This window comes from Eumetopias jubatus, unplaced genomic scaffold (genome assembly GCF_037043125.1).
Source record: "Eumetopias jubatus isolate StellerSeaLion01/CBP00866 unplaced genomic scaffold, mEumJub1_p1.0 scaffold_11, whole genome shotgun sequence".
Lineage (NCBI taxonomy): Eukaryota > Metazoa > Chordata > Mammalia > Carnivora > Otariidae > Eumetopias > Eumetopias jubatus.
In genome coordinates, this window is record NW_028274817.1 from 28104140 (window position 1) to 28131694 (window position 27555).

At 41.9% G+C, this 27555-nt stretch overlaps 1 protein-coding gene across 3 annotated transcripts in view; it reads left to right on the plus strand.

The window, feature by feature from the left end:
• The window catches only part of LAMP2 (lysosome associated membrane protein 2), a 39127-nt gene that overhangs the window by 5720 nt on the left and 5852 nt on the right, over nt 1-27555 (plus strand). For 2 of the 3 annotated variants that reach the window (XM_088028662.1, XM_028087763.2), the window contains exons 2-8: nt 5457-5575; nt 6229-6442; nt 10550-10708; nt 11621-11808; nt 13235-13357; nt 17230-17293; nt 17819-17983. In XM_088028662.1, coding sequence (XP_087884788.1) covers nt 5457-5575; nt 6229-6442; nt 10550-10708; nt 11621-11808; nt 13235-13357; nt 17230-17293; nt 17819-17983 — 1032 coding nt within the window. Of the gene's footprint in view, nt 1-5456; nt 5576-6228; nt 6443-10549; nt 10709-11620; nt 11809-13234; nt 13358-17229; nt 17294-17818; nt 17984-20710; nt 21238-27555 lie in introns of those variants that run through there. The other variant, XM_088028661.1, reaches the window with a different exon arrangement.

A 27555-nucleotide genomic window follows, 5' to 3' on the forward strand; every position in this document is an offset into this window, starting at 1 on the left:
ACCTAACGACTGAGCCACCCAGGCGCCCCTGCAAATGTATATTTTTCTACTACACTTCAGGTCAGATAGACTTGTAAAAACCTAGCCACTTTTTGCGGCATGTCATGCTTGGTGAACTAAGTTGTGAGTTCTAAAAGAACCTGTAAATGAACTTTTTGGAAATAAGATTGAGAGGATATTTAAATTTGAAAAAGTAGATTTTGAGGCATGCCTTTTTCTTTGGAGAATAAACTCTCAGCTCTATAATTACACACACTAGGATATATTCAGCTGTGTGGGGTTTCTCTTGAAAAACATTATTTAACTAAACTTAATTATTTTTTTTAAATTTGAGTATAGTTGACACAGCTGCGGGTTTTTGTTTTTAATGTCATAAAGACTTTCAAACAAAAATGGTTTAGCTATGCTAAAATCAAATACAGCAATAAGGATGGAAATGGTTTGCCGGAGACTTTTTTAGCAAAGTGTAAATGTTTCAACTGTCAACTTGCCTTATGGAAAATACATTATTCCTAGCTTGAAATTCATGTCAAAATTTATTGAGGTGAAAACTGACTTGGGGGTTGAGGGAGTATCTAGAAGTCAGATAGGTTAGGTTCATGATTGGGAAGAGCTAAAAAACTGGTCTTTTTGTAATTAAACTATATTTCAGGTCCTTATTGCAGGGTATTTTTACCTTGATATGATCAGCCAGGAGTTATTGAGAAACTAATATGTATCCACACTATTAGGAATGATAGGAGATGGAGGGAAAGTAATAGACATGGTCTCCCCAACCATGGCACCCGTGATGGATGACGTTCATATAAGAGGCACCCTCCTAGGGGCTGCGGCATAGATTGGATCATCTGTTGGTAAGGGAGAATATTGGAATTCAAATGAGTGGCAGAGACATTATCAAAGGGGAATCTTGAATCCATATATATCATTCATTCACAGACTCAGGTCCTTTTTTTATTAGTTAACAAATTACCTGCTGTATACTATAATTTACCATGACACATCAGTTTGTTGTGAAGTTACAGTTGAAAACTGCTGTTTCAGAGCTTGTGACAACATAGGAGTCAGGATTTACAGGCATAAAATAACTGAATAATTCAGGATAGTATACAATATACAGAAAGGTGGGGGTAAGGGCCACGTGTGACAGCTCCTCGAGGCTTTTAACAGTTAAGGAGACCTTGGTAGAGATACTTGGCTGTTGAAAAATGGGTAGCTTATCAGTCCAGGTTCTTTTTTTTTTTAAGATTTTATTTGTTTACTTGACAGAGCATAAGTAGGCAGAGTGGCAGGCAGAGGGAGAGGGAGAAGCAGGCTCCCCACTGAGCAGGGAGCCCGACGCGGGGCTCGATCCCAGGACCCGATCCCAGGACCCTGGGATCATGACCCAAGCCGAAGGTAGATGCCCAACCAGCTGAGCCACCCAGGTGCCCCCAGGTTCTTTTTTTTTTTTTTTAATATTTTATTTATTTGAGAGAGAGCATGAGAGGGAGGAGGGTCAGAGGGAGAACCAGACTCCCTGCTGAACAGAGTGCCCAGTGCAGGGCTCCATCCCAGGACCCCGGGATCATGACCTGAGCCGAAGGCAGACACTTAACCAGCTGAGCCACCCAGGTGCCCCCCAGTCCAGGTTCTTAATTGTAAGCACCAGAAGTAAAATCTGATCGATTTTAAGCAGAAAAGGAATTTATTAAAAAGATATCAGGGCATATGCGTAGGCTTCGATCCCACCATTTCATTCCTAGGTATATACCCAACAGGTACACATCCACGTGTGTTCGCCAGTGTGTCCATGCATAGTAGGACCAAACTGGAAACTGTCCATATGCCATCTACGATCTACCATAGATCAGTAGTGGAGTGTTTACGTAATAACAGAAAGCTACACATACAGAGTGAGTTCGGACAAACTGCAGTTACACACACCATCCTGGGTGAACCTCACAAACATAACCTGCGGTGCAAGAAGCCAGACACAAAAGAACATAGTGAGTGATTCCATTGGTATCAAGTTGAAAATCAGGCAAAATTAATCTATACAGTTAGAAGTCAGGATAGGGGTTGCCCTTGGGAGGGGAAAAAGGTATCTGGAACGGGGAATAGCGGGGGCTTCAGGGGAACTTGGAATGTACTGTTTCTTGACGCAAGTGGACTCAGCTTGTGGAAATTCTTTGAACTGTCTGCTTCACGTTACGTGCGCTTTTCCCTTTCGTGTGTTATAGTGTGCACTCTTCTGTATGTGTGTTGCACATCAATACAATTTTACTTTATGAAAAAATGTGTATCCAGTAACTCAGAATTACCAGAGCTCCTGGCTGTGTATCTCGAAGCCTGGTTGTGTTTCCGAAATCACGCCCCTGAGCCGCACTAACAGCGCCAAGCGTGACACTTCAGTCTGCCTGCTCCGGGCCCCTGCCACCAGCTTGGCAGGGCTTGTTGCCTGGGACCTTGACCCTGCCTGCAGCAGCTTCCGTTCACGGCTCCATTCCGTTGCCCTCCTATCTGAAATCTGGGGTGGATGCCTCTGTCCGGCGGAGCCAAGCACAGGTGCCCATCCCTGCTGCCAGGGAGGTCCGGACAGCAGATGTCTGACGTTTTCAGCTTTTACAGTGGGTGGAGATAGGCCAGAAATTATTAGGAAGAGGCAGAGTTGGCGGCGGGGGGGGGGGGGTGTTTCAGATTTGGGGGCAGCTGCCAGACAGAGAGGGAGATCCTTCCTGAGGTGAACACTGAGGTCAGTGGAAAAACCGTGAATTTCAATTGTTAGGGACAGTGAAGCCTAGGGGTAGAAATTGAGTATAGAGCATGGCATTTGGGTCCAGTGGAACAAGTTTAACCGGATTAAAGGGTGTGTTCTGGGAAAATGGTTTGAGAGAAGTTGAAGGAAGAGGGTGGGATGAGATTAAGGATTACTTTGAAAGTCAGGTGGAGGAACTTAAATTTAATAAGGGAGTTTTGGAGCTAGGTCCAGAGAGGAAGAGGTATTTAAGGACCATTAAACAGGGAGCATTTCTGAGGGACAGCTAGGAGGCATCTGTAGTAATTTAGGGGTGGGACAGTGGATTGGGAATAGAAATAAAAGGCCAAGATTGGATTTAAGAGAGGATTTGACGGGGGGAAAAAACCCAGTAGGACTTCACAAAGGGAATGAAGTAGAAGCTAATTCCCAAACTTGTGAGCCTGAGTGACTGTACTGGGTCCCACCTCTCCTTGAGAGCTAGAGAGGCCGAGAAGGGGACCAGTTTAGAGTGAATTTTCGTTTTGGAATTGTTGAATGTGAGGTTGATAGCGATTGAGTGAAAGTGGTTTCCGGTGCAGTTGGGAGAGGTAGAGAGGAAGGAAGCGGGGAAGCTCTGTGAAAAGAACAGCTCTCACTGGGAGAAAGGTGGTGAAGGCACCAGAACAGAAAGGGCTGGAGCCCTCAGGGCATTTCTCAGTTCTCATTTTCAGGTCCGCAGCTAGACTATCTTGAATTTACCGTAGTGGTAAATTTGAACCACAACTTGTGCCTTCTGCTGCATGACGTTTGAGGTCTCCCACGTGGGCACGTCGGGGCTGTTACCATCTTTTGCCATTTTTTTTTGTTACTTGAGTATCTTTGGAAAGTAAATGATTAATTCATGTGAAGCTTTTCTTGGTTATTTCCAGCTGTTTTGAAGCCTTTGAATACAAGGAGGTTATGTTAAAGCTAGGGACTTTAAATATAAAAAGCAGGCCTCCAGTCGATTGGAAACATTAGAAGACAGAGTCCCCAGCACCACTACAGGGTAGCCTTGGGTCAGGGATGACAAGCTCCTCCATTCCATATTGTACTTAGAAAAGAACGGCTATGAAATCTACTTAGGCCTCACGAGGTCTTTTCAAGCCTTAACCAATACATTAAGTACTCAGTAACCACAAGCTTCAGCAGAATATTCAGGCCTGTGAGGCAGCTTGGTCTCTGGAGCATCACGACGGTCGGCGTCCGTGTACAACTTGAAAGCTATTGCTGAGGCACGCCTCCTTGGTATTCCTCTTAGGACTTTGTGCTGTACAGTCAATAGCATGTCCCTACTTGTAGATGACGCTGGGTTGCTCAAGTATCATTAAAGGATACGCATCTGTCTTAACAGGAAACAGCTCACCCCTTGGGTAATGTGTGAGACGGTGAAGAAAAGACAACCATCTTAAATGGTTGTCAGTCATTTATACTGCTGGTGTGTTTGCTGGCACATAGTATTTTGAGTCCTTGGGCTCCTCAGTTTAATAGGTGATGTCCCTGTGTAGATCAGAGCCAAGTTAGCTCAAAAGTCCCAAGGCTTTTCTGTCCCTGTAAGGTTTCTCTGCCTAAAGAGGTAGCAGGTTCAGAACATAGGAAGTGACTTTGAGTCCATGTCAGAAGATTTCATCAGCCTTCCTAATCGATTGGATTTTTAAAATAAACCAAAGTGATGAATGTTACATTTATAAAAAATTAACCTTTTGCTTTTAGACCCTAACAGCCTTTGAAACTGTTCTTTTGGTCACATGGTACACATGCTTACAAAGAGCTATCCCACACCTTCATATCAGAATAAAATAGTTTGCCAAGACATCCATGTGTCATGGGTCACATAGCTTGTGACAGGATTGAAAGCAAGACCATAGAACATCCGATCTATCATTATTTTGACAGAGAAAGTTCCACCAGCTGGTTTGAGGGAGACAGGGTTTTTTGTTGTTTTTGTTTTTTTATTTAAAATCAGTTAATTAACATACAGTGTATTATTAGTTTCAGGGGTAGAATTTAGTGATTCATCAGTTGCGTTTCACACCCAGTGCTCATTCCATCACGTGCCCTCCTTCACGCCCATCACCCAGTCACCCCATCCCCCCACCCCCCTCCCCTCCAGCCACCCTCAGTTTGTTTCCTACAGTGAAGAGTCTCTTATGGTTTGTCTCCCTCTCTGATTTCATCTTATTTTATTTTTTCCTCCCTTCCCCTATGTTCATCTGTTTTGTTTCTTAAATTCCACACATGAGTGAGATCATATGGTATTTGTCTTTCTCTGACTTACATTACTTCTCATAATACCCTCTAGTTCCATCCTTGTTGCAAATGAGAGAGACAGTTTAACATCCCCCCCCCCAAGCTTCCTGTAAGCTCATTTACCTTAACAAAAGTCCTGACAGGCAAAACTAGCAAGGCACAGATGAATGTGGGTATGGCTATTAGGAGGCAAAAGGCAAATGTCACCGGTCTGTGCCCTTACCTAAGCACCCTAGGTCAAGTAACCATTCCTTCTAGAAGGGGTGATGCTAATTTTATCAATAGGACTCCACTAAAAATACAAAGAAAAACCATCGCCAAGATACCATATATTTTCAAAGTATTTTGTTTCATTTTAGAGCTGGTTGAATTTCAGTGGTGGATAGAGCTTTTTGTTTCAGATATGTTTTTGTGGTACAATTTTACAGTCTTACTCTTTCTAATCTAGGAGCGGTCTCATCTTATGCCTTGGAACTTAATGTGACAGACTCAGAAAAAGCCACTTGCCTTTATGCAAAATGGCAGATGAATTTCACAATACGCTATGAGACCACAAGCAAAACTTATGTAAGTGCTTTTCTTTTTCCTTGAGTTTTACAAGTAGGAACTCAGTTCTACCCTTTATCCTTTGTATACATTTATGTAAATAAGATTTCATATGTTAACTGACTTAACACTTAAATTCTGTGGGTTTCCAAAAACATACATACTTGAAGGTATTTTGTTTAGTGTTGGAAGGAATATCTTATTTCATGGGTTCTTTGGAGTTCTTCTTGCAGTTGATTAAGGGCAAATGATCCGAAGACTGTGGCGTTTAGGTCTGACTACATCTGTAATGCTTTAACATGTGCACATCAAAGCTTTCCCATTTTTAATAGTTTGCTGTTAAAATATCCTTGGGGTGGTATCCTCCCAACCCTTTTGCCTTCTTGTTTTCTTTTAGTTAAGGTCCTGCCTCCTTATAACCTGATTTTTTTTTTTAATCAAGAATAGAAGTTCAGGCCAATTTTCCTTTTCCTTTTCGACATACATGAATTTGTCCAGAGGACTGGTGTGTAGGTAAAGAATCTGAGACTGGTTTACACAACGGGCCAGGCCAAGGGCAACCTGGCTATGGGGGAGGGGGGTGTGACAGAGACTGAATTGGCACATCCTCTGCAAATGCTTGGTGCTCATTACTCCCTGTTTGCTCCTTACCCCCGAACTTCTTTTTCTTTTAGAAAACTGTAACCATTTCAAACTTTAGCACTGCAACATATAATGGAAGCATTTGTGGGGATGGCCAGAACAATCCCAAAATAGCGGTGCAGTTTGGATCTGGTTTTTCCTGGACTGTGAATTTTACGAAGGAGGCGTCTACTTACTCAATTGATGGCATCTCGTTTTCCTACAACATTAGCGATAACACGACATTTCCTGATGCTAAAGATAAAGGTAAGCTTACAAATTAGATTTGTGTTATGTTCTCTTGCTCTTTTTTTTTAAAGATTTTATCTATTAATTTGAAAGAGAGAGACAGCGTGCGCACAGGGGGAGGGGCAGAGGGAGAGAGAGAGAAACCCAAGCAGACTCCCTGCTCCCACGCGGGGGCTCGATCTCATGACCCTGAGATCACAACGTGAGCTGAAACCAGTAGTGGGACACTTAACCGACTGCACCACCCAGGCACCCTTCTCTTGCTTTATATTGATATAAATGTAAATAATGTGAGAAATCATTTGCATGCATGTCTGTCTTCCTAACTAGAACAGAAAGTTCATTCTTTGTATCCTCACCCCCCACGTACAGCAGTGTTCGACACGGTGGTAGTATTTGCAGTCATTGTTTGAGTGCTTTACTTTGTACCACAGAGTACCCTGAGTGTGTGACTAGCTGCATCTCAGTCCATAATAGGGAAGTAGATACTATCCTAGCTTTATAGGTAAAGGGAATGAGGCTTGATGCAATAAATGACTTCCTTGGAGGTCACACAGCTCGTCAGTGGGTGAGCTGGTGTTTGAACTCAAGTCTGTTAAGCTTACAGAGTTCATGCACTTCACTATTATTTTTTATTTCATTCAATTAGTGGGTAGTCAGCAAATGCTGAATGAATGAGAAAATCCTTTACTGATAGCTATTTTAAATCTGCACAAGTTCAGTAACCTGAGCTCGGCAGAAATGCTTCATCTTCAGATCTTTTTACCATTTAGATAGGGTTTGGACTGGAAAGTAAATGATTAAAGGCAAAATGACTGAAGTCAACATTTGTTGCTATTTTGAGACAATTTCAGGTCAAAACGAACTTGGAAAACCATTGGCTGGCAATAAGGCGTTCTTGTCCCTCTTAGAACCGAAATGCATACTAGATTTTTTTTTTTTTTTTATGTACTAAATATTTTGAAGGCATGGATAGTGAAGATTTCAATTTTGTCAGGGCTATAACTCTCCTTTCTTGCCCTTCTATTGAGGTTTGGGTTAACATGGTGTCTGTAAGTAGCTTAGCATTTTTCACAGATAGTATTTCGTTCCGACCCCAGAAACACAGGCAGATAGGCTTCAGTTGCAAGCCCTGGGGATGAATGACTAATTTGGAGGTATGGATATCAAAAGATCCTATTTTCGGGACCCAGAGATGAATTCGTTCATGCAAAACCTGGGCGGTAACACGGGCAGAGACTTGGAAATCAATCCTAATTTTCTCTTTCCTAATCTCTTCGTTTGAGAGGATGGCTAAAGCAAGACTGTTACTGGTTTACTTGATATATTTAGCTTTGTGCCCTGCATTGTCATCTAGAACTAGTCTACGATTTGCCCCTCACCTTCAAGGAGTTCTAAAACAAGTTGGGGAGACAAAGCAAAATTGTTTTTCCAAGTTAGATGGCAAAAGTAGAAAGCGCTGGAGATCAGTGTGATTTGTTGTTGTTGTTCCGGGGTTTTGTTTGGTGGGGAAGCCTGTCGACCGTCTCTCTCAGGGTGCAGAGTAAACGTTGCGGATAGCATATACTTCCTGAGCCCGTCTGTGAGTGCTGGTCTGAGTGTGTCCTCACCGGTGGTCTGCTTGGGAGCAGAGAGAAAGGAGAGGTCAGCGGGCGTTGGAGGAGTGAGAAATCTTGGTGTAGGGAGGGACCTGAGCTGAATGGTGGAGTGGCTAATGGAGCTTGAGTCAGGCGGAGAGATTGAGCAGAGGATTTCCAGCAGGGGGAAGCATAGTATGTGCAGCGGTAGCTGGAGAGCTGCCTGATGAAAATAGAGGCCGTGTGTGTAGCAGAAGGAAAATCAAGGGGGCTGGGTGCAGCGGGTCTAAATGATAGGGGGCCTTGGAAGCCAAGGAAAGGCATTTAGCTTGATGGGGTAGACACTGGGGAACCATTTTAGGTTTTTAAGCAGGAGAATGACATAACAAAAGCAGAGACAGTAGTTCATAAAGAATGTTCTGCAGGATTAATTTGGAAGTGAAGAGACTGCAGGCAGAGATCTGGCAGCTTTAAGAGGCTATTAGAGTAACCAAGGGATGATGCAGCGCGTGCCTAGACCAAGGGGGTGGCGGGTAAAAGGACAAATCTGACAGATTTGAATGGAAAAACTATGGACTCTAACATTAACATCTCACTCTCCTTTTTATTTTAAACGAGGGGCGGATGCAGTTTTTTTTTTTATTACTAGCGTCTATGTAAGAAGATACGTGAAACTATTTGGAATTTAAAATGGCTTCCTTAAATGGACTGTTGTTTTTGAAATAATTTAGTGTTTTATTTTTAGCCATCTGATAATCGAAGTAACTTTGAAAGCTGCTATTTTCTTTTAAAAGTTTTTTTTCATGATTAAAATACAGAAAAGTCCAGAGAATAATAAAATAGACCTACATGTATCTGTTACCTGGAATTTATAAGTGCCATTTTTTTTCATATTTGCCTCATCTTTTTTTTTCTTTTTTCTTTTTTTATTTTAATGAGAGACAGAGCATGAGAGGGAAGAGGGTCAGAGGGAGAAGCAGACTCCTCCGCCGAGCAGGGAGCCTGATGTGGGACTCGATCCCGGGACTCCGGGATCATGACCTGAGCCAAAGGCAGTCGCTTAACCGACTGAGCCACCCAGGCGCCCTTGCCTCATCTTTTTATTTATTTAAAGAAATAGGGGCGCCTGGGTGGCTCAGTCGTTAAGCGTCTGCCTTCGGCTCAGGTCATGAGAGCCCCGCGTCAGGCTCCCTGCTCGGCGGGAAGCCTGCTTCTCCTCCTCCCACTTCCCCTGCTTGTGTTTCCTCTCTCGCTGTGTCTCTCTCTGTCAAATAAATAAATAAAATCTTAAAAAAAATAAATAAAACCTTACAGATACATTTGAGGTTTCCTCTGTACTCACTCCCCAGAGCTTCCCTTTCTGCCTCCCAAGAGGCAGCCACTCTTAGGAATTTGGGGTGGAGCCTTCTTATCGGTGTGTTTATATTTGACTAATCTGTACACATTCATAAATAATACAGTTTAAAAAATTATCATTTCATAGTAGAGCTCCAGTATGTCTATAGATTGTTTCTGAGGTCTTTCTCTATAAGACAGTTCAAATACCAATTCACTTATGTTAACAGTGAGAAACCGTTTTGTGGAAAAATGTTCTGGTTCTTTGGTTTAAATTTTTTTTTTCCCTCTGGCCATTAGGGGGTGCCAAGACAGCATTAATTGGCTGCCTTGCTACATGATGGAGAGGCCCCGAAGGCAGCCCCTATTAAGGACCTTGTATCCCTTCCTTCCTTGCTGCTTCTCCGAAAGAAACTAAGCCATTTGGGTGGATAATTGTGATCATAGTCTTTTGAGGTTTCACCATAGGCATGGTAATAAAAACTCCGTACAGACTGACTGTAACTTACTCTTTTCACATTCTGAAGATTTCTTAAGATGGAATAGTCTTGAAATGTTATCCAGGAAGAGGTTCCAAAAGCTCATTTTATACTTTGGGATAGTAGCACAAAAATAAGGATTTACTCTAAAGTCCTTGATGGCTCCATCTTCCTTCCTTCTTTGGTTACAAAGCCCTGTTGATCGTACCTGAGCTGTGTTTTCAGTTTGGTCTCTGCTCTCTTTCGACTGCCTCTCACCATCTTCATTTAGGCAACCCCCTCCCCTTTTGCCTCAGCCAGAGCGATAGCCTTCTAACTACTTTCCCTCTTAAATGACTTCCCTTAAAAGTTTTTTTCCCCTGCCTAGCCCCCACAATTTTGCCATCTCCCTTAGAATAAACTAAATGTGTGTTACTTATTTCCAGCTTTAAAAACTGAGACTAACCTTCCGCTGCTATACAGAATAAAAACCTAACCTGCCCTCCTCCAGGTTCCATCGGTGCATGGCCACTTGCGACTCGTCTGTCCCTCCTAACTGCCATCATGTCTTTCCTCTTACTCCCTGTGTTTCAGTCCCAGTGAATTTGTCATTTCTTGAACGTGCCATGTCTTCTGTCACCTGAGGATAGGATGAGGCAGGCGGGCAGAAGGAGAAGAAAGTCTACAGATAAATTTATGTGATCACTTTGAGAACTACCTTCTCGGGAACAGCTAGTGTTAATCTTGTTTTGTAGGAATTTTGACCGTCCATGACGCTGTGGGATTCAGAATTCCTTTGAACAACATCTTCAGATGCAATAGTTTATCAACTTTAGAGAAGAATGGTGTCGTCCAGTCCTACTGGGATGTTCACGTACAGGCTTTTGTCCAGAATGGCACAGTGAGCACAAAAGGTGAGTTCTTCCAGTGTATATACTTGGATCCTAATTTAAGATTAGAGTATACCAGCTGGCTTTCATTGACGTTGTTATCTGGAAGCATTTCTATACTAAGCCTTGTTCGTAGCTTACACTGGACTATAAAGTTTTTGTAAATAACCACAATTCTTGTTCTTGTGGAACTTGTGATTTCAAGTTGATGATGTACACGTTGTACGATGGCTTTTTACAAATGCTTGACCTGTAGGGTTTTCAGTTGATCAAACCTAATCTTTGTTTGAACAGATCCTCAAATAGCTTGATCATCAGCTCTTTAGCTTAGGAATGAGATTTTTGTGTTTGAATCTTGAATTTTACAAACTGCTTTTGTAACATATATGACTTTATGGAAATGTCAAAATTTCTCATTCACCAGCTCTGAAAACCTACCAGCCCTTCCTAAGGAGAGGTTGAAATGCCTCTGATTTTTTGAAGGGGTGATACAAATAATGGTACAAATAAAAGGTTCATTTGTATTTAAACCCTTTAATGATTTCTGAACGTTTTTCCTGGTTAACACTGTCCTTCCTTCTAGTGGTTGTATGTGGGAAAGAAGAGGGCAGGAGTGAAATGTTTTCAAACTTAAATCTTTCATTTTCACATCAGAGGCAGGTGACATTCTTTGGGAATAAAGGGACTTCGGGGTCTAAAAAGATGAGTGTGTGGTAGATAAAGTATGAAGTAGAGAAAGCGTTGGTATGTGTCTGGTGGGTCATAACTGTTAGAGATTGTCGGCATCCGAAGCAGCAGTTTGGGAACCCCTCTGCCCAATTCCCCTAATATAACCCTTTGGACTTCCATTGTGAGAAATATTTGGTTCTTTCCTGGCCTTAATGTATTAAGAAAAAGGCCACTTGAATTTATTTTGTCCTTTGTTTGTTTCTTTAGAGTTTCTGTGTGAAAAAGATAAAACTATAACCACTGTGGTGCCCATCACCCCCACCACTGCACCACCCCCTACTACAACACCCACTCCAAAGGAAAAACCAGAGGTGGGATCCTACTCGGTTAATAATAGCAATGGTACTTGCCTTCTGGCTACCATGGGGCTGCAGCTGAACTTCACTCACGATAAGGTATAGTTCTCTGTTTTTATTGATACGTTCTTCTCGTATCTCCTTTCAAATATGGTATATCCTATCTCTGGCCCAAGAGTAGTGTTGCTAGACTGGTTCTGTTTTAAAGAAATTTTTTAAAAAATATTTTATTTATTTATTTGGCAGAGAGAGACACAGTGAGAGAGGGAACACAAGCAGGGGGAGTGGGAGAGGAAGAAGCAGGCTTCCCGCCGAGCAGGGAGCCCGATGCGGGGCTCGATCCCAGGACCCTGGGACCATGACCTGAGCCGAAGGCAGACGTTTAACAACTGAGCCACCCAGGCGCCTCTGTTTTAAAGATTTTTTAAAAATTTATTTATTTGAGAGAGAGAAAGAGAGCACGAGCAGGGGGAGAGGCAGAGGGAGAAGCAGGCTCCCCGCTGAGCAGGGAGCTGACGTGGGGCTCGATCCCGGCACCCCCAGGATCATGACCTGAGCGGAAGGCAGAAGGCAGACGCTTCACCGACTGAGCGGCCACCCAGGTGCCCCTTTTGAATGGAGATTTGATGTTCACTTGTTGAGGTCTGATAAATTTGGAGTTACTGTAACCACGAAGAGTTAATGTCTGTGTCAAGGGGTTGTCTTGGCCAGCAGGAAACCTAGCCGTTTCAGGGACTCTTTGAGGTTTAGATTCTATTTACCATCAGTAGATCAGAGTACACACAGGTGATTTTTATTTCAGTCAGTTTAAAATATAACTCCTTCACATTTGTATCTGAAACACAGTGTAGGTTGATGTTTGGGAACGTGCCACTGTTTCTCCACAATGACTCCGATGGTAGCGATGTGCTCAGGGCTCCAGTACTTGGCGCCAGTTGTGGTTGCAGTGTTCCTCTGAGCCTCCAGGGGGCGTGCCGATGGGCAGATCCCACTTCCAGAGTCTTACGACTTCAATAAGCTAGACAGATGGCTCTTGTGCTCCATAAAATGTGTCTTTTTTTTTTTTTAAGATTTTATTTATTTATTTGACAGAGAGAGACACAGCGAGAGAGGGAACACAAGCAGGGGGAGTGGGAGTGGGAGAGGGAGAAGCAGGCTTCCCGCCGAGCAGGGAGCCCGATGCGGGGCTCGATCCTAGGACCCAGAAATCATGACCTGAGCTGAAGGCAGACGCTTCACGACTGAGCCACCCAGGCGCCCAAAATGTGTCTTTTCATTTGGCTTATTACTGAGGAAGCTTCCCTCTTGTTTTTCTTTTCATTTTCTTTTTCTTTTTTTTTTTTTTTAAGTTGTCTGAGTCATAGCTTGAGGGCCTGGGCCAACTTTGAAAGTAAGACACCATAACCTTAAGTATGCAGACAAAAGGATTTTTTGTTCTCCACTGAAGTTGCTCATTAGAGTATAAGGTTTTTGCTGTGGACGCGTATGGTTAAGCTGTACCTTTCTCTCTGTTCTTCCCCTACAGGTTGTTTCAGTTATTAACATCAACCCCAATACGACTGACTTCACCGGGAGCTGTCAGCCTCAGACTGCCCTGCTTAGGCTGAACTGCAGCAACATCAAGTATCTTGACTTTGTCTTCGCTGTGGTGAGTAACAGATTTCTCTAAGATTAAGTTCGTTTTCTTAGAAACACATCTGAAAGGCTAAATAGCTATGTGTGTGTGTAGAGGGGTGGATTTAGCTCTGTTTTCCATTTCAGCACTACTGAGTTATAAAGTGTAGTCCATCGGCCCCTCTTAATCCCTCAGAGTCACCTCAGTGATCTGTGGGCTGGATTCTTAATATTCATGTTCACCAAAAGCGAGTATTCGGCCATTATATAGACTTCACGGTAGGGGCAAGAATTAACGCACATCAAAAAAAAACAAAAACAAAAACAAAACCTCTCTAATCTAACCGATACAGAAATATTTAATAATAAAGTATATATATTTATATATTATATATTGCAAAAGATAAAAAGTAATTTCCATAATATGTTTCTCTATTACTGGTTGGAAAACTCGTGTTTGTTTACTCTAATTATTTTAGGTTTTTGGGAGGCTATACTGTTTGTCATAGTATCAGTAATAATAATAGCTAACATTTATCGAGTACTTGCCATCTACAAGACTGTGTAAGTACTTAACATGCATAAACTCATTAAATCAAGATAGCGTATAATGGTAGCATTCGGATTTTTGTTGTTCATGCTTGTATGAAGGGCTGAACCCCAAAGAGAAGGTTCCAGGTTAAGCATACATGCTCTGCTTCTTGCTGGTGTAAATTCATCACCGAGGACTTTTATTTCTACCTTCTCAGAAGCAGTTATTACCCTCATAATTTTTGGGGTGTGTGTGTGTGTGTGTGTGTGTGTGTGTGTGTGTGTGTGTGTGTGTGTGTGTGTGTGTGTGTGTATGCTGGCAAATGGGAATGGGAAAGAGGGGACAGCCATCAATGAGGGAAAATGTTAAGCCGCCAGCAGTTCTCAAACTAAGGGTTATTGTATAGGTAGGTTAAAAACCAGTTCTGCTTTTAAATAAGATTACAATATCTAGGGATGGGGAAATACTCTCAACATCTGATATATAAAAAAATTAGATGTGTGGTGTTTGTTTCAAGTCCGAACTTGGTATCTTTAGTCTAAAGCCCTTTTTCTCTATGGAATGTACGCAGAGTAATTGAGGATTATATCAGGCAATTATATCTTAGAGAGGTTTATAAAAATCTTCCCTTTACCAGCATTGAAATCATTCCTCTGTTACAGTACACATATGACCAGAGGATTAGTATTAAAAAGGTCTGGTCAGGCTGGTCCTCTTCGATGCGGTAAAGCAGGCCTCCCCAGACATATTCTTTTAAAGGTATCTCCTAGGGATTATACTATCAGTAAGAATGAATAAAGTAATATTTTAGGTTCCTTCCCTTTGGAGTGATGGAGTTTTGATCTTTCTAGCTGTGGTCGGGTCCTAAAAGGAACATGATTTCTTCTAACTCTTACGGGGAAATATTTAATAATTATAATATCTGATTAGCCCAACAGACTTTTTTTTTTTTAAGATTTTATTTACTTATTTGACAGAGAGAGAGCACAAGCAGGGGGAGTGGCAGGCAGAGGGAGAAGGAGAAGCAAGCTCCCCACTGAGCAGGGAGCCCGATGCAATGTGGCGCACGATCCTAGGACCCTGAGATCATGACTCTGTTTCCCGCTTGTGCTCTCTCTCTCTATCTCTGCCTCTCTCTCTCAAATAAATAAATAAAATCTTTTAAAAAAAAAATAAAAAAAATAGTGACATTTTAACCATGCTATAGGCACTTCGAAAAATCAAGAAACACCTGTAATACCACCAGACTTCACTGGGGCCCATCTTCAACCCTGTCATGATAGACGCTTCGAAGGAGAATTTATTGAATTCGAGTGTGTTGAGTACAGGGTGCCATGGTGGGATTCAAAGAAGAAGACCTCTACTAAGAAGGAGCCCACAGTTTAGTGGTAAAGATAAAAATAGACAAATGACCGTTTTTGTGGAAGGCCTTGAATACTACACTAAGGCTTTTGAACTGGATTCTGTGGGCAATTAGAGCACCATTGGAAGGTGCATTCCAGGTGGGATGAGTGATAGGCCAGGAGAAAATACAAAGTCTGTGAGAGTATGGAGGAGGCAGTGGTTAATTCTGGGTGGAGGAGACTCAGCAAGGTTTCATGGAAGAGATGACATTTGAGCTGGACCTTCAAGGTGGGTCAGGTTTGTACACGTGGAGATAAGGGGAGTAAGCGGAAAAGTACACGTTATTTCTGGAAAAAGGAACGCAATCAAGACCAGCTGGAGAATGAGGCACGTGGCATGTTGAGGGAAAGACAGGCATGGGAAAGTAGTTGGGACAAATTGTGGGGAGCCTTGAATGCCAAGGCGAGACAGCCTAAGGCGAGGAGAGGTGTAATGAGGTGGTCAAGTCCTCCTTTGTGCTTCCTCCTGACATTTCTCTGCATCTGTCCCCTCCGTTTTTGTTCCCCACGGCCTCTGCCCTGAGTCCAGCCTGCATGACCTCTTACCTCCCAGCCTCCCAACTAGTCCTTCTTCCTCTCCTCCCTCGGTGTTCTTCTGCATCCGCTTAATCTCCTGGAAGCACAGCTCCTCCTCAGAAAGCTTCAGCGGTTCTGTTTTACCAACAAGGTAACCTCTAACTTCCATGGCAGGGTAGTTTAAGTCTCTCCCCCACACTGCCCCCCGCCCCTGCCATGCAATGGAACCTGCGTAACCTGCATATCTGGCTTTGTGTCTCCTCCTTTCCCTTCTCATGAAGCCTGTGTTCTGTGAGGTAGGAGAGCGCAGTAGCAACCAGCGCCTCGGCTCTGCAGCCAGACTTCCAGGGTTCTAATCCCGCCTCACTGACCACTAACCATATGGCCTTGGGGAAAATCACTTAACATCGCCATACCTCGAGCACCCCATCCCAGAATGGGGTGTTACGATTATTCAATGACACCTCACCTGTAAAAAAATGTTTAAGATTTTATTTATTTATTTGACACAGAGAGGCAGGCAGAGGGAGAGTGAGAAGCAGACTCCCCACTGAGCAGGGAGCCCGATGCGGGGCTCGATCCCAGAACCCTGGGATCATGACCTGAGCCGAAGGCAGATGCTTCACCAACTGAGCCACCCAGGCACCCTCGCATGTGAAGTTTTAAGAATGTCACTTGGCACTGAGTTTTCAAATGCTGGCGTACTTGTGATGGTGCTTATTTTCTGGCTACCTTTATTCATGCACTTGCCTTCCTGAATACCCTTTTCTGCTTGTTTCCTCATTGAATTCGGCCCAGTTCAAACGGTGCATCCCTAAGCTCGTATCACTCTGCTTCTCCCCTACTTAGAAGTCGTCTATCTCCTTTTAATTTTTATAATTTATCGCTGTCTTTTTTGCAGTATGGTTATTTCTTTATGTATTTATCTTATCTTCCCTGGCAGATTGCAAACACGGTGGGGGCAGGATCCAAGCCCGGTTCATTTGGCTAGCTCCCTGGAGCACTTAGATATGTTGCCTTGTACATGCTAAGCACTAACATAATTAGAATGACTGGCTGATAGATGCATGCTTCACAAAGATAATTGTGGCGAAGGAAAGCTCCCAGCTGGAGAGGCTGAAAGGCGGGGAGGGAGCCCAGTTAAGAGACTGTCATGATCCAAGCTAGAGGAGGTGGGGGCTTAGCAAGTGACAGGAGGAATAAAATGAGGGAATGAATTGTTGAGTGTTGAAGAACCACGTGACTACACCGTTGGTCCAAAAATTGGAAACAAAATGCGGAGGAGAAAGGATTCTGTCACATTTTCCTTAGCTGCAGTTTATTCTGTTGGTCCGGGTCTAATCCATGGTTTTATCTTCTGGGTAATAGGATTAGATTGCTTTTCATCTGTAGATATTAACTGTACCTTTAGACAGGTGTGGTGTGTTGATTAACTGGAAGCTCTTTTTCTAACAGAAAAATGAAAACCGATTCTATCTGAAGGAAGTGAATGTCAGCATGTACTTGGTTAATGGCTCCGGTAAGCAAAGCATTGGCCTTGGGGAAAAGAGTGGGTTACACTGAAGGAATAGAAACCACAGTTGTTTTGTTACCAAATAGTGCCTTTTATTTAATGGAACAGAAGAATCTGTGTGAAAATTATACCTTGACCACAACTGAAAATCAGTAACTGAGAACTATAGTGTTTTTATCTTTTCAGTCTCCCTCGTTTTCAAGTAGGGTGGATAATAGTTAAGGATGTGACTGATTTTTAGACCACAGAAACATCTATAGGAAGATAGGAAACTTAGTGATCCTAAGAATTGCTTTTTTTTTTTTTTGGTAGACCCTGTACCCCAGGGTCCCATACTTCACTGAAAAATTCTGAGGACTGTCCCATTTCTTATGTTGATAGAATAAGAAGTTACTAACAGGGGCCCCTGGCTGGCTCAGTCGGTAGAACATGCAACTCTTGATCTCTGGGTTGAAAGTTCGAGCCCCATGTTGGGTGTAGAGCCTACTTGGAAAAAAAAAAAAGCTCCTAACATGTTTGTTTTCTTTGAAGTTTTTAGCATCGCAAATAACAATCTGAGCTACTGGGATGCCCCCCTGGGAAGTTCTTACATGTGCAACAAAGAGCAGACTGTTTCAGTGTCTGGAGCATTTCAGATAAATACCTTTGATCTAAGGGTTCAGCCTTTCAATGTGATGGAAGGAAAATATTCTACAGGTAAGAACCGAGCAAGTTTTATCAATAATTTATGTTCTTATGTTGACTAATAGGTGGCTTTTCCTTTGACTCATGGAAATTTAAGCACTGAAATAGAGAAATATGAATTCACCTCTTGTGACTCTGTTGGAGAGTTCGCATGGCCTTGAGCAAGTTCTGTGAACTCTGTATTTGGCCCATCATTTTGCTCAAAGTAGATTTCTTTGTGTGTGGATCTGAAACCCACTTGTAGCCAAGTTCTTAAAACTCAAAACTGATGGAAGCATTCAGTGAGCTTTGCTTAAGGTATAGACAGTCCCTGCTAGGTTTTAGTTTGTGGGAAGGATGGCAGCTTTGAGCATCTGGGATCTGTTCTCTTGGGGCCATCTTCTCGTTGGAAATATTTTCATACACAAATAAAAGCAGTTTGGTCTTATTTTGTTAAGACAGAAGATTACGGTTAGGCAAAGCCTCAAATACCATGGACAGTGTTTTGGCCAGCTGAAGTGATTTGGAGAGCGTTTTAAAAGCATATGCCAGTGTGCATGAGGCTTTTTGGAAGATCTGCTCGGGGCTCATGGTGGTATTTATCAGATTTTTAATGAAACCTTTTGTGGAGGGCTCATGGCAGTGCGTTTATATGAATGTGAAAGATGCATTTGGCATTACAAGGTTAAAATTTGCACGGAGGCAAAAAAAAGTCCATAAAATTCCCTAATTGACTTGTCCTTTAAAACTGATTACTTAAAATTGGGGGTTTGTGGATCACAGCTCTGCTGAGCAGAGCTATTCAAACCATCCACATCCTTTTTAACAGTTAATTCTGTGGTTTAGAAGGAAATGTGGCAGCTGTGTTTAAAAGCGAATATGCCCTGAACCACTCAGCTGCTTTTGCAGTGGTGCTGGATCACCAGCCTGACTTGGTTAGGCCAGAATAAGTTGGAATCTTCACCCTACCATTCTCATGCCTAGAAAGGTTAATCACACTTAGAAATTATTCTCAAGAATTCGTTTTCCCTTTTGTCAGTTTTGCTTATGTACTACAATTATTTTGATCCTTTCATAGTTTTATTTTTGAGTCTTTATCTAGCTCCCCTCCATTATTACCCTAATTTTAGGTCCAGATTGGTGTTTAGAATTGAAAATCATTTGCGGCGTGATACCAGCTCGAGTCTGTTTTTCTATCTAGTCAGCTGTAATAGCGATGAGCTGCATTCTTTCCCAAATTTGAAACTTTGGTTTTTGTGTATGTCGAATTAAAAATGGTACCCAAAGGAATACACAACACTGAATACTGGCAATGAACGTGTAATCTGTTTGTGGAGCTAGGTTCTTGACTGTGGGTACCTGTAGATACAACACACTGCTAATACTTGACTGTGCAGGAGGAGGAAGTAGGCTTGCAGTCAGGTCAAAAAGTGTTGAATGGATTTTACTGGATCAGACTACTCTCTGGAAATAGAAAAGCTAGCCCCCTGTGGGCTGCCAGCCCTGGGCAGGTTAATAAATGTAGTAAACACACGCACATCAGTAAGAGGTCCCAGCTTCTTGACTTCTGTAGCCACTAGGATCATATACTCTAGGTCGGGGATGCGCAGAGTTTGTTTGTAAGGCACGGGCAGTAAGTGTTTTAGGTTTGGAGACCATATGGGCTCTGTCACCACTATTCAGCTCTCCTGTTGTAGCATGAAAACAACCATGGGCAATAAATAAATGAGTGTGGCTGGGTTCCAATAGAACTTTATTTATGGATACTGAGATTTGAATTTCATATAATGCTCATGTGTCACAAAATTTCTGTTGTTTTTTGGGGTTTTTTTTTGCCATTTAAAAATGTGGAAAAGCCAGTTTTAGCTCTTGGGCCAGATTTGGCCTCCAGGCTATAGTTTGCTCTCTGCACTGAAAGATTCCAGAGCCAGCAGTGGTTCTAATCCCATGATTAAACCTTTCTGATCTGTTCTCAGTTTCCCAAAAGACATTCACTCTAGCACTAAGAGGCTAATCTGGCTATGTAGAGATGGGTTAGAATTAGCTCTCTTCATTTCTTTTTTTTTAAAAAGATTTTATTTATTTATTGGGGCGCCTGGGTGGCTCAGTTGGTTAAGTGTCTGCTTCGGCTCAGGTCATAATCCTGGGATCGAGCCCCAGATTGGGCTCCCTGCACAGCTGGGAGCCTGCTTCTCCCTCTCCTCCTCACCTTGTGCTCTCTGTCGCTATCTTGGTCTCTCTCAAATAAATAAATAAAATATTTGAGAGAGAGAGAGAGTGTGCATGTAAGCTAGGGGAGGGGCAGAGGGAGAAAGAGAGAATCTCAAGCAGACTCTGTGCTGAGCGTGGAGCCCAGCGCAGGGCTCCATCTCAGGACCCTGAGACATGACTGGAGCCAAAACCAAGAGTTAGATGCTTAACTGACTGAGCCACCCAGGTGGCCCTCTTCACTCCTCTATTTTAGAAAGGACTTGAAATATGAAACACATACACATATATATGTGTTTACTCATAGATATAAATGAGTATGTATTCATACATGTGAATATACATACACACACAAAAGAAAAGGCAAATAAGTCTTAGGATTTTAATTCTAGAGCAATCCATAGTTTTCTGTAGCTTTATCACTAAAATATACCTGTCTTTATTACTTAAAGTTGATTTTGTAAGAGCATTTCTGACTTTTGAATCAACATCTTTTACTTTTGGACATTCATTTTTGATTATACTCATTATTTGTTACACACTTTTTCTCACCTACAGCCCAGGAGTGTTCGCTGGATGATGACACCATTCTAATACCAATTATAGTTGGTGCTGGTCTTTCAGGCTTGATTATCGTTATAGTGATTGCTTACGTAATTGGCAGAAGAAAAAGCTATGCCGGATATCAGACTCTGTAATACTAAATCCATACGTGATCTCTGTTATAAAATAATAAAGCAAGTACAAGTTCCAACATGCAATACTGTTCAATTTCAGGTATATTTAGTTGTAATTCTGATTTTAGAGTGGATGGTGTGGGGGATTTCAAACTTACATAAATAAAAACACTCTGAAAACTATAAACTACAAATTAGTCACATGATTTTGGTTTCCCCAACCAAGGAATTTAAAACTGTTATTTCTACGGCAAAAAGCATGTGTAAAATCACCTGATTATTGGTTCTATTCTATTATCTTGAATTTAGTATTTCAGTGTTTTCACTTTATGTGTTCTGACTAGAAATAATACAGTTTAGGAAAAACAGTTTTCAAAAAGAGCTTTTTTTTTTTTCCTGCATGTAGTCAAAATTGAGACCGTGCATCCTACAGTGGATTTGTACTTGCTCCTTTTGTACTTTTTTTGTGATTTTTGTTTGCAGGTTAACTTAGCTACTTTGGCATTGCTGCATATTTGAACTATGAGAGATATGCCAGCAGATTTGAACAGAGTCTAGTAGTATGTTCTTAGCAATGAATGCTTTTCTAATGCCTTTTGAATATACTTGTATTTAATGTGGCTGTAATGACAAAAGGTACAAAAGCTGTATACATTTTGGAATAGGTGTTAATCTTCTTGTTTAATCCTTTTTTTAAAAAAAAACTGGATTTTTCAGTCTTTTAAATGGCAAGACACAAGACTATTCCAACTGGGCATTTCAATCCATTTTCTAGGTGCTTTAGAGATAATTGCTAGGCCGTGCCAATTTGGGGCATTAGTCCTTTGTACCTGTAAATTGGCCTCTACGTACACTGCTAAAATGAATGTAGGTTCTCTTTAGCCTTGCAGTATCCTTGTTGGTGGTAGTATGTTATGTTCTTTTCTTGTGTTTTTTTTTTCTTTTTCTTCTTTCTTTTTCCTTTCCTTTCCTTTCCTTTCTCTTCCTTTTCTCTCCTTTCCTTTTCTCTTTCTTAAGAAATGCCAGGATGTCCTAGAACCTAGGTAAAGAAGTGCACTTAGACTTGGCAAGTAACTTGCACCTAACCCAAAAGTCTTGGTCTTCTCTTAGTCCATTAAAAAGTTGTTCTTTGTTTCCGGCTTGCATTGATATTTACAACATTTACTAATTTGGCTTTCACATTTAAATAGTTCTGTGCTAATCAAAACTTAACGTTATTATTGTTCATTATGCTAGAATCATTATTAATTCATGTACTTTGTGTTCGGTTTTGTGCTCTGGGGAGATGCACCAATTGTCCATTTACCGTGCACCACCTAATGTTTATATGAGAAAGCAAAACATTTCAGCTTGATAGTTAACACGTCAAGTATTTCTCGCTGCTTCCAGATCTTTTTTTCTTTTTTTTTTTGGTATTGGAATGGCTGAGTAAATATTAAAGAGTTGTTAGTATGCAGCCATATATGGAAGCTTCTTGTGTTTTTGGGGTGGGAGAAGACGTGCCTCCATATTCACTAGAAAATGGGACATCTGGGTTCCAACTATTATTGATGTTGAACTAATTTGGTAGTCTAGCTCTACACACCACGCACACGCTGAGGCAATTGCCTGTTAGCATGTGTATGTCTGAAGTATCTTTCGAGTTATACTGGAGTGGTAAATATTTTCTCCCACTTAAATTTGCCCTCTGCTTAGAGTAGCCTGAAACTCTTACTGGCTCAGAATCAGATTCTTGACCAGCCTCTCCCTTAAAGCTGCATTGAGCTGCATTGCCAGCTTAAGGCACTTTTTGAGGACTAAATATAAATCTGATTTTTAAAACTTATTTTTTACTTAAATAGTGTTCTAGTGTAGGATTGTTAACCTTACATGAATGGATAATGCTTATAAGAAAATAGACATTAGATACTTCTCGTGAGTCAAAACAAAGCAGCTTTTTTTATTTGGAAAATAAAAATTGGAAGCACAAGTGGGTGGCACGAGCTTAATGCTGTTAATGTTTCTAAAAGTTTTTACATTTAGATTATATACCTAATTCCTATTAAAATACCTCTAATTAGCACTGTTTTATAGAAAATCTGACTTCATTGAATATTTTTGTATTTTACATGGGCCAGTTTATAAACTCTTATTTACACTATTATTTCCTATAGCCACATGTTCTTTGTACCTTTTGTAGTTTTGTTCGTTTTACTGGGTTTACACTTTGATGGTCTAACATTGCTATTTGGTTCTGGGTGTTTTTCATGTTTTAGCATTTGTATAAAGAAACTGGTCCATGTAAATACTTTTCATGTGTTTTCTTTTTTTCAAATGTTTAAACCACTAGTCGATGTATGGTGTTTCTCTTTAGATATTTGCCTGTCCATTTGCTCAACATATTGCTTCTAAAACAACAATAAAGATTCTTTTATTTCTTAAGGAAATTTGCTCACATTTCTTCCCGTTGGTTAAAGTCAAAATTCTGTATGCTGCATAATGACAATTTCTTCCAAAAGGGAGAACTTCAGAAAAGCTTAGAAGTGAAACTAAATTATTTCCAGAATATTCTGTGTATTACCATCTGGAAGAGTGGTCCCATACATAGATAGATCTGTACTGATGCTGGGCTGGCTACAGAGTAAGAATCACCTGGGAAGCTTGTTAGAAGAATCCACATGTGGGGCCCCATTCCTAGAGGATTTCACTTAGCAGGTCTGGGCATGTGTGTGCGTGCACGCTTGTGCCTGCGAGTGTGTGGGTGTGTAAACTCCCCAGTGGGATCTGGTACGTAGCCAGTCAGGGAACCAGTGATCTACAATCTGTATTTCATAGGAAAGCTTGAGACTATCTCTGTTCACTTTTTTCTCAACCCCTCTAAGTTGAGGCTGATCGTTAACTTAATAGGTACCCATGGCAACTGTACATTGCAGCCATACCCAGCTATTGATCTGAACCAAAATAGGATTGTGTGCAGTCACTCTGTCAGATCACCCTAAAATCCTCGAACCTTCCAATTTTCCCATAGCTTCCCACACACAGAAACTTGGCAACCTGGCTAGTAACTTTCCTCTGGCTTACCTACTTAAGCTACGTGACCGCCAGTTAATCATCACAACTCTCAGCTCTGCAGCTAGCTGCCATGTGACTTTGGCCAGGCTGCTTACTTCTGGGGTCTCGGTTTCTTCATCTGGGGGCCGAGGGCTTTAAAATCCTGTTCCTCTTAATTTCTGTGAGTGATAGTTTCTATTTCAATGACAATTTGAGTATTTTTAGAAGGACTCTGATAAGCTACTCATTACAGTCAAGAACATATACTTTATATACAGTATAAAGTGTGTCAGCTGAAGTTTCTTGCATGTTTCAGGAGGAATTCTTGTAAGACTCAGATATTTTTAAGATTGTAGCATTTCATCCTTATGTCTTTAAGTAGATGAGGTTATATTGTCTTGGGCTCATCTCTCTCCCACCCATCTCTTTTACTCTGGGAACTAACTTTCTTCATCAGTAATTACCATACCTTGTTTTTGAAACTAGTAGAGACATGTTTGGGTAATACTGAGTAGTTTCGTGTATCTTCAGATTCAAATGATACACTTCAGTTTGTACATCTAAAAGGTAGATCAGTTACGTGACAATAAGATGTCACGTAAGACTATGATTTTTTTCTTTAAGATTTTATTCATTTGAGAGAGAGGGAAAGAGAGCCCAAGCAGAGGGGAGAGGCAGAGGGAGAGGGAGAAGGAGGCTTCCCGCTGAGCAGGGAGCCCGATGCGAGGCTCAATCCCAGGACCCTGGGACCATGACCTGAGCTGAAGGCAGACGCTTAACAACCGAGCCACCCAGGCGCCCCAAGACTATGATTCTTAATGGTGATTCTTCCAGAGAGAAATTTTGACACAATTGGTTTTTAAGATGAATTCTTATTACAACTGTATATCTCAGCTTTCCAACTCACACTGAAAATTGTATCTGGAAAATTTCTGAGCTATCAGAAAAATGAGGATTAACAGTATTTTTAATTTACATGGAACTTTTCATTGAAATTTCAATGGCCACGAAACTTTTTATCTTAAAAAATCTTCACTGCTTCTGTAATTAATCATTAAGTTCTTCCACAAATACACTGTTCCTTCCCCCCAAATATTTTCAGTGTGGTTTCCAGTGTACATTATGCAAATAAATCTGGTCGAAATGACTTACAGAATGAGATTTTCTTTTCCTCAGGATGTGATCCTATTAAAATTACTGTTTTCCAAAATGTCTTTCCATTACCTAAAGAATTTTTAAAGGTTGAATTCATAAAATCAATAGTTATTATAAATTAATACTTCACATACTAATTGAGAGCATTTTAAGTAAGTGACAGCATCTAGAAAGATCTTTGTATTAGTGGAATTGCCTTTTTGATCTACTCTGGGAATATTTGTCTTACATGAAAGCCTTATTGGCAGTATTTATGAAAGTCGTTTCAGTACTAGGTCAAATACCCAGTTTGGGGAAGAGAGGACTGTGAATCTGTTGCCAGAATAAGAAATTAATCTACTAATGAATTTTTTAAAAACCAAGTTATATTAAATCCAAGGCATAATACTTTATGGTTCGTGTCACCTAATAGTTGATGTGGCAGGTGGTAATTTGGGAAACTTGAAGGGGAGGAGTCAGTTAACTGGGTGCTCTTAACACCAAGTATTCCCAAGTCACATCTAGCAATCTCAGCTATCTGGATTTCTAACAGAACCAGGAAGCAAGTAAAAAAGCTCACTGAGCTGGCAGCCAAAGCCGATATCATAAAGTCCATAAACTCCAGGATTGCATCTTGTTCCCATTTATTGCCCCAGAGGCTAGCAAAAGCCTGGCACATTTCTTAAATGCGGGCACAATCAGAATTGCCTGGCAGCCTATTCATTCTTACTTTGACATAATTCTAATAAGTGTAATTATCTGATTTTTCCATCCCTGGTAGATTGCAAGCTAGGAGGAGAACTAGGGCAATAAGAGGCAAGGAAATGGGAAACAGAAGTGGTGGTTCAACATCCCAGCTGCCTTCCCTCTGCAAATGGACCTCCATCTGCAGGCACCATCCCTTCCTCCACTCCACTCTCCCTGGCTTTTGCCTTTCTGTGTCCGGGCTTCTGGAATCCTATTTCACCTACCTCCCGGGAGACCTCGTACTGTTGGCTTCAGGCCATTGTTCGCAGCTCTTGCCGTCATTCTACAAACGCATTTAAGTCTGTTCTACCCCGAAGATACCCTTTCTTGACCCTGTTGTTGGCCTTCTGACTCCCTCCCTCATGCCCTCTCTTCTTCTAAACTTGGAATGACCACTGAATGTTCCCCATCCCAAGTTCTTGATCTCCTAACCGATCACTTCCCATTTGCTCCTAAACCAGCAGCGATTTGCCTCACAGCCAACACCCTCCATATCACTGGATCCGATAGGCTTCTCTAATAGTTCTCACTCTTCTCCCATGCTAATCGAAACTGGTTCCTTCCTTGGCTTCTGTGGCGCCATTGTCTACTTGCCTTTTTCTTTTTCTTGCTCCTTTATTCCTCAAATATGAGTGTTCCCAAGGTTTTGTCTCTGATCCTTTTTAGGTTCTATTTTCCCTTGCTGAGAAACAAACGTGTCCTTGGTTTTTACTACCACTCAGGTTCATCATTTTGTACTACCACTTGGTTGGGACACAGGCATCTGAAACCCAGAAGATCCAAAACTGAACGTCTCCCTCTTCCATGAATCCCTCCCCACCCATCACACACACACACACACACACACACACACACGCGCATGCGCGTGCGCACACACAAATAACTACCAACAAAACTGAATGCATACATTCTCCCTCCTGTATTCCCTGTCGGGATGAATGGCACCGGCATCTACATAATCACTCAAGCGGGGAATTGGAAGCCATTTTATTACCTCCCACCACGCCCCCAATATCCATCAGGTCAATTCTGCCTTCTCGTTGGATCTCTAGTCTGTCCCTTTCTGCATCTGTGCTTCGTTCACCCAGGTCAGGACCATATTATTGGTCTTCTGGCCTCTAGCAGTAGAGGCACCTCCTCGCTGCCAGTCTCCGGTTGGCATGACTTCTACAACAAATATCCTGCCTAAAATCCCACCGTACTCTTTTTTTCCTTCCATCAGTGTAAGGCAGAAGCACCTAGAGCCTACGATGCCTTTGTGCGCTGGCCCTAGTACATTCTTCCTGCCTCTTTTCCAGCTATGATCTGTCCCCGCTCTGCCAGCCCGCCTGCATTTCCCCTCATGTGCTGTGTTCGGTTGCCCTCCAGACAGTTTGGTCTGTGCAGTGTCCTATGCCTGGAATGCCCTTCCCCCATCACCTGCACGGTTAATTCCTGCTCATCCGTAACAACTCAGCTCCAGTGTCACCTCTTTCAAAGTACGTCTTGTGTAACAAGGCTGAGTTGAGTGTGTCTCTGGAACGCTTCCGTGACACTTTGCACGTTGCCCGCCCCTGTGACAGCACCTTTCGAAATTAGAACCACTGCTTTTCTTGTCTGACTCACGCTAGATGCCAACAGTCATGCCATCCATGCCGGCTTTTCTCTTTTTGCCACCGAAGGACCCCAGAGTGTCTTGCATGGAGTTCGCGCATCCGCTTCATGTCATTGTCCGTTCGGTTCATTTTGTTAATACTTCTGGGCACTGTGCCTGCTTCTACATGATAACGGTTTGCCCCCGAAAGCCCATAGCCTGATCATCAAGGGAAG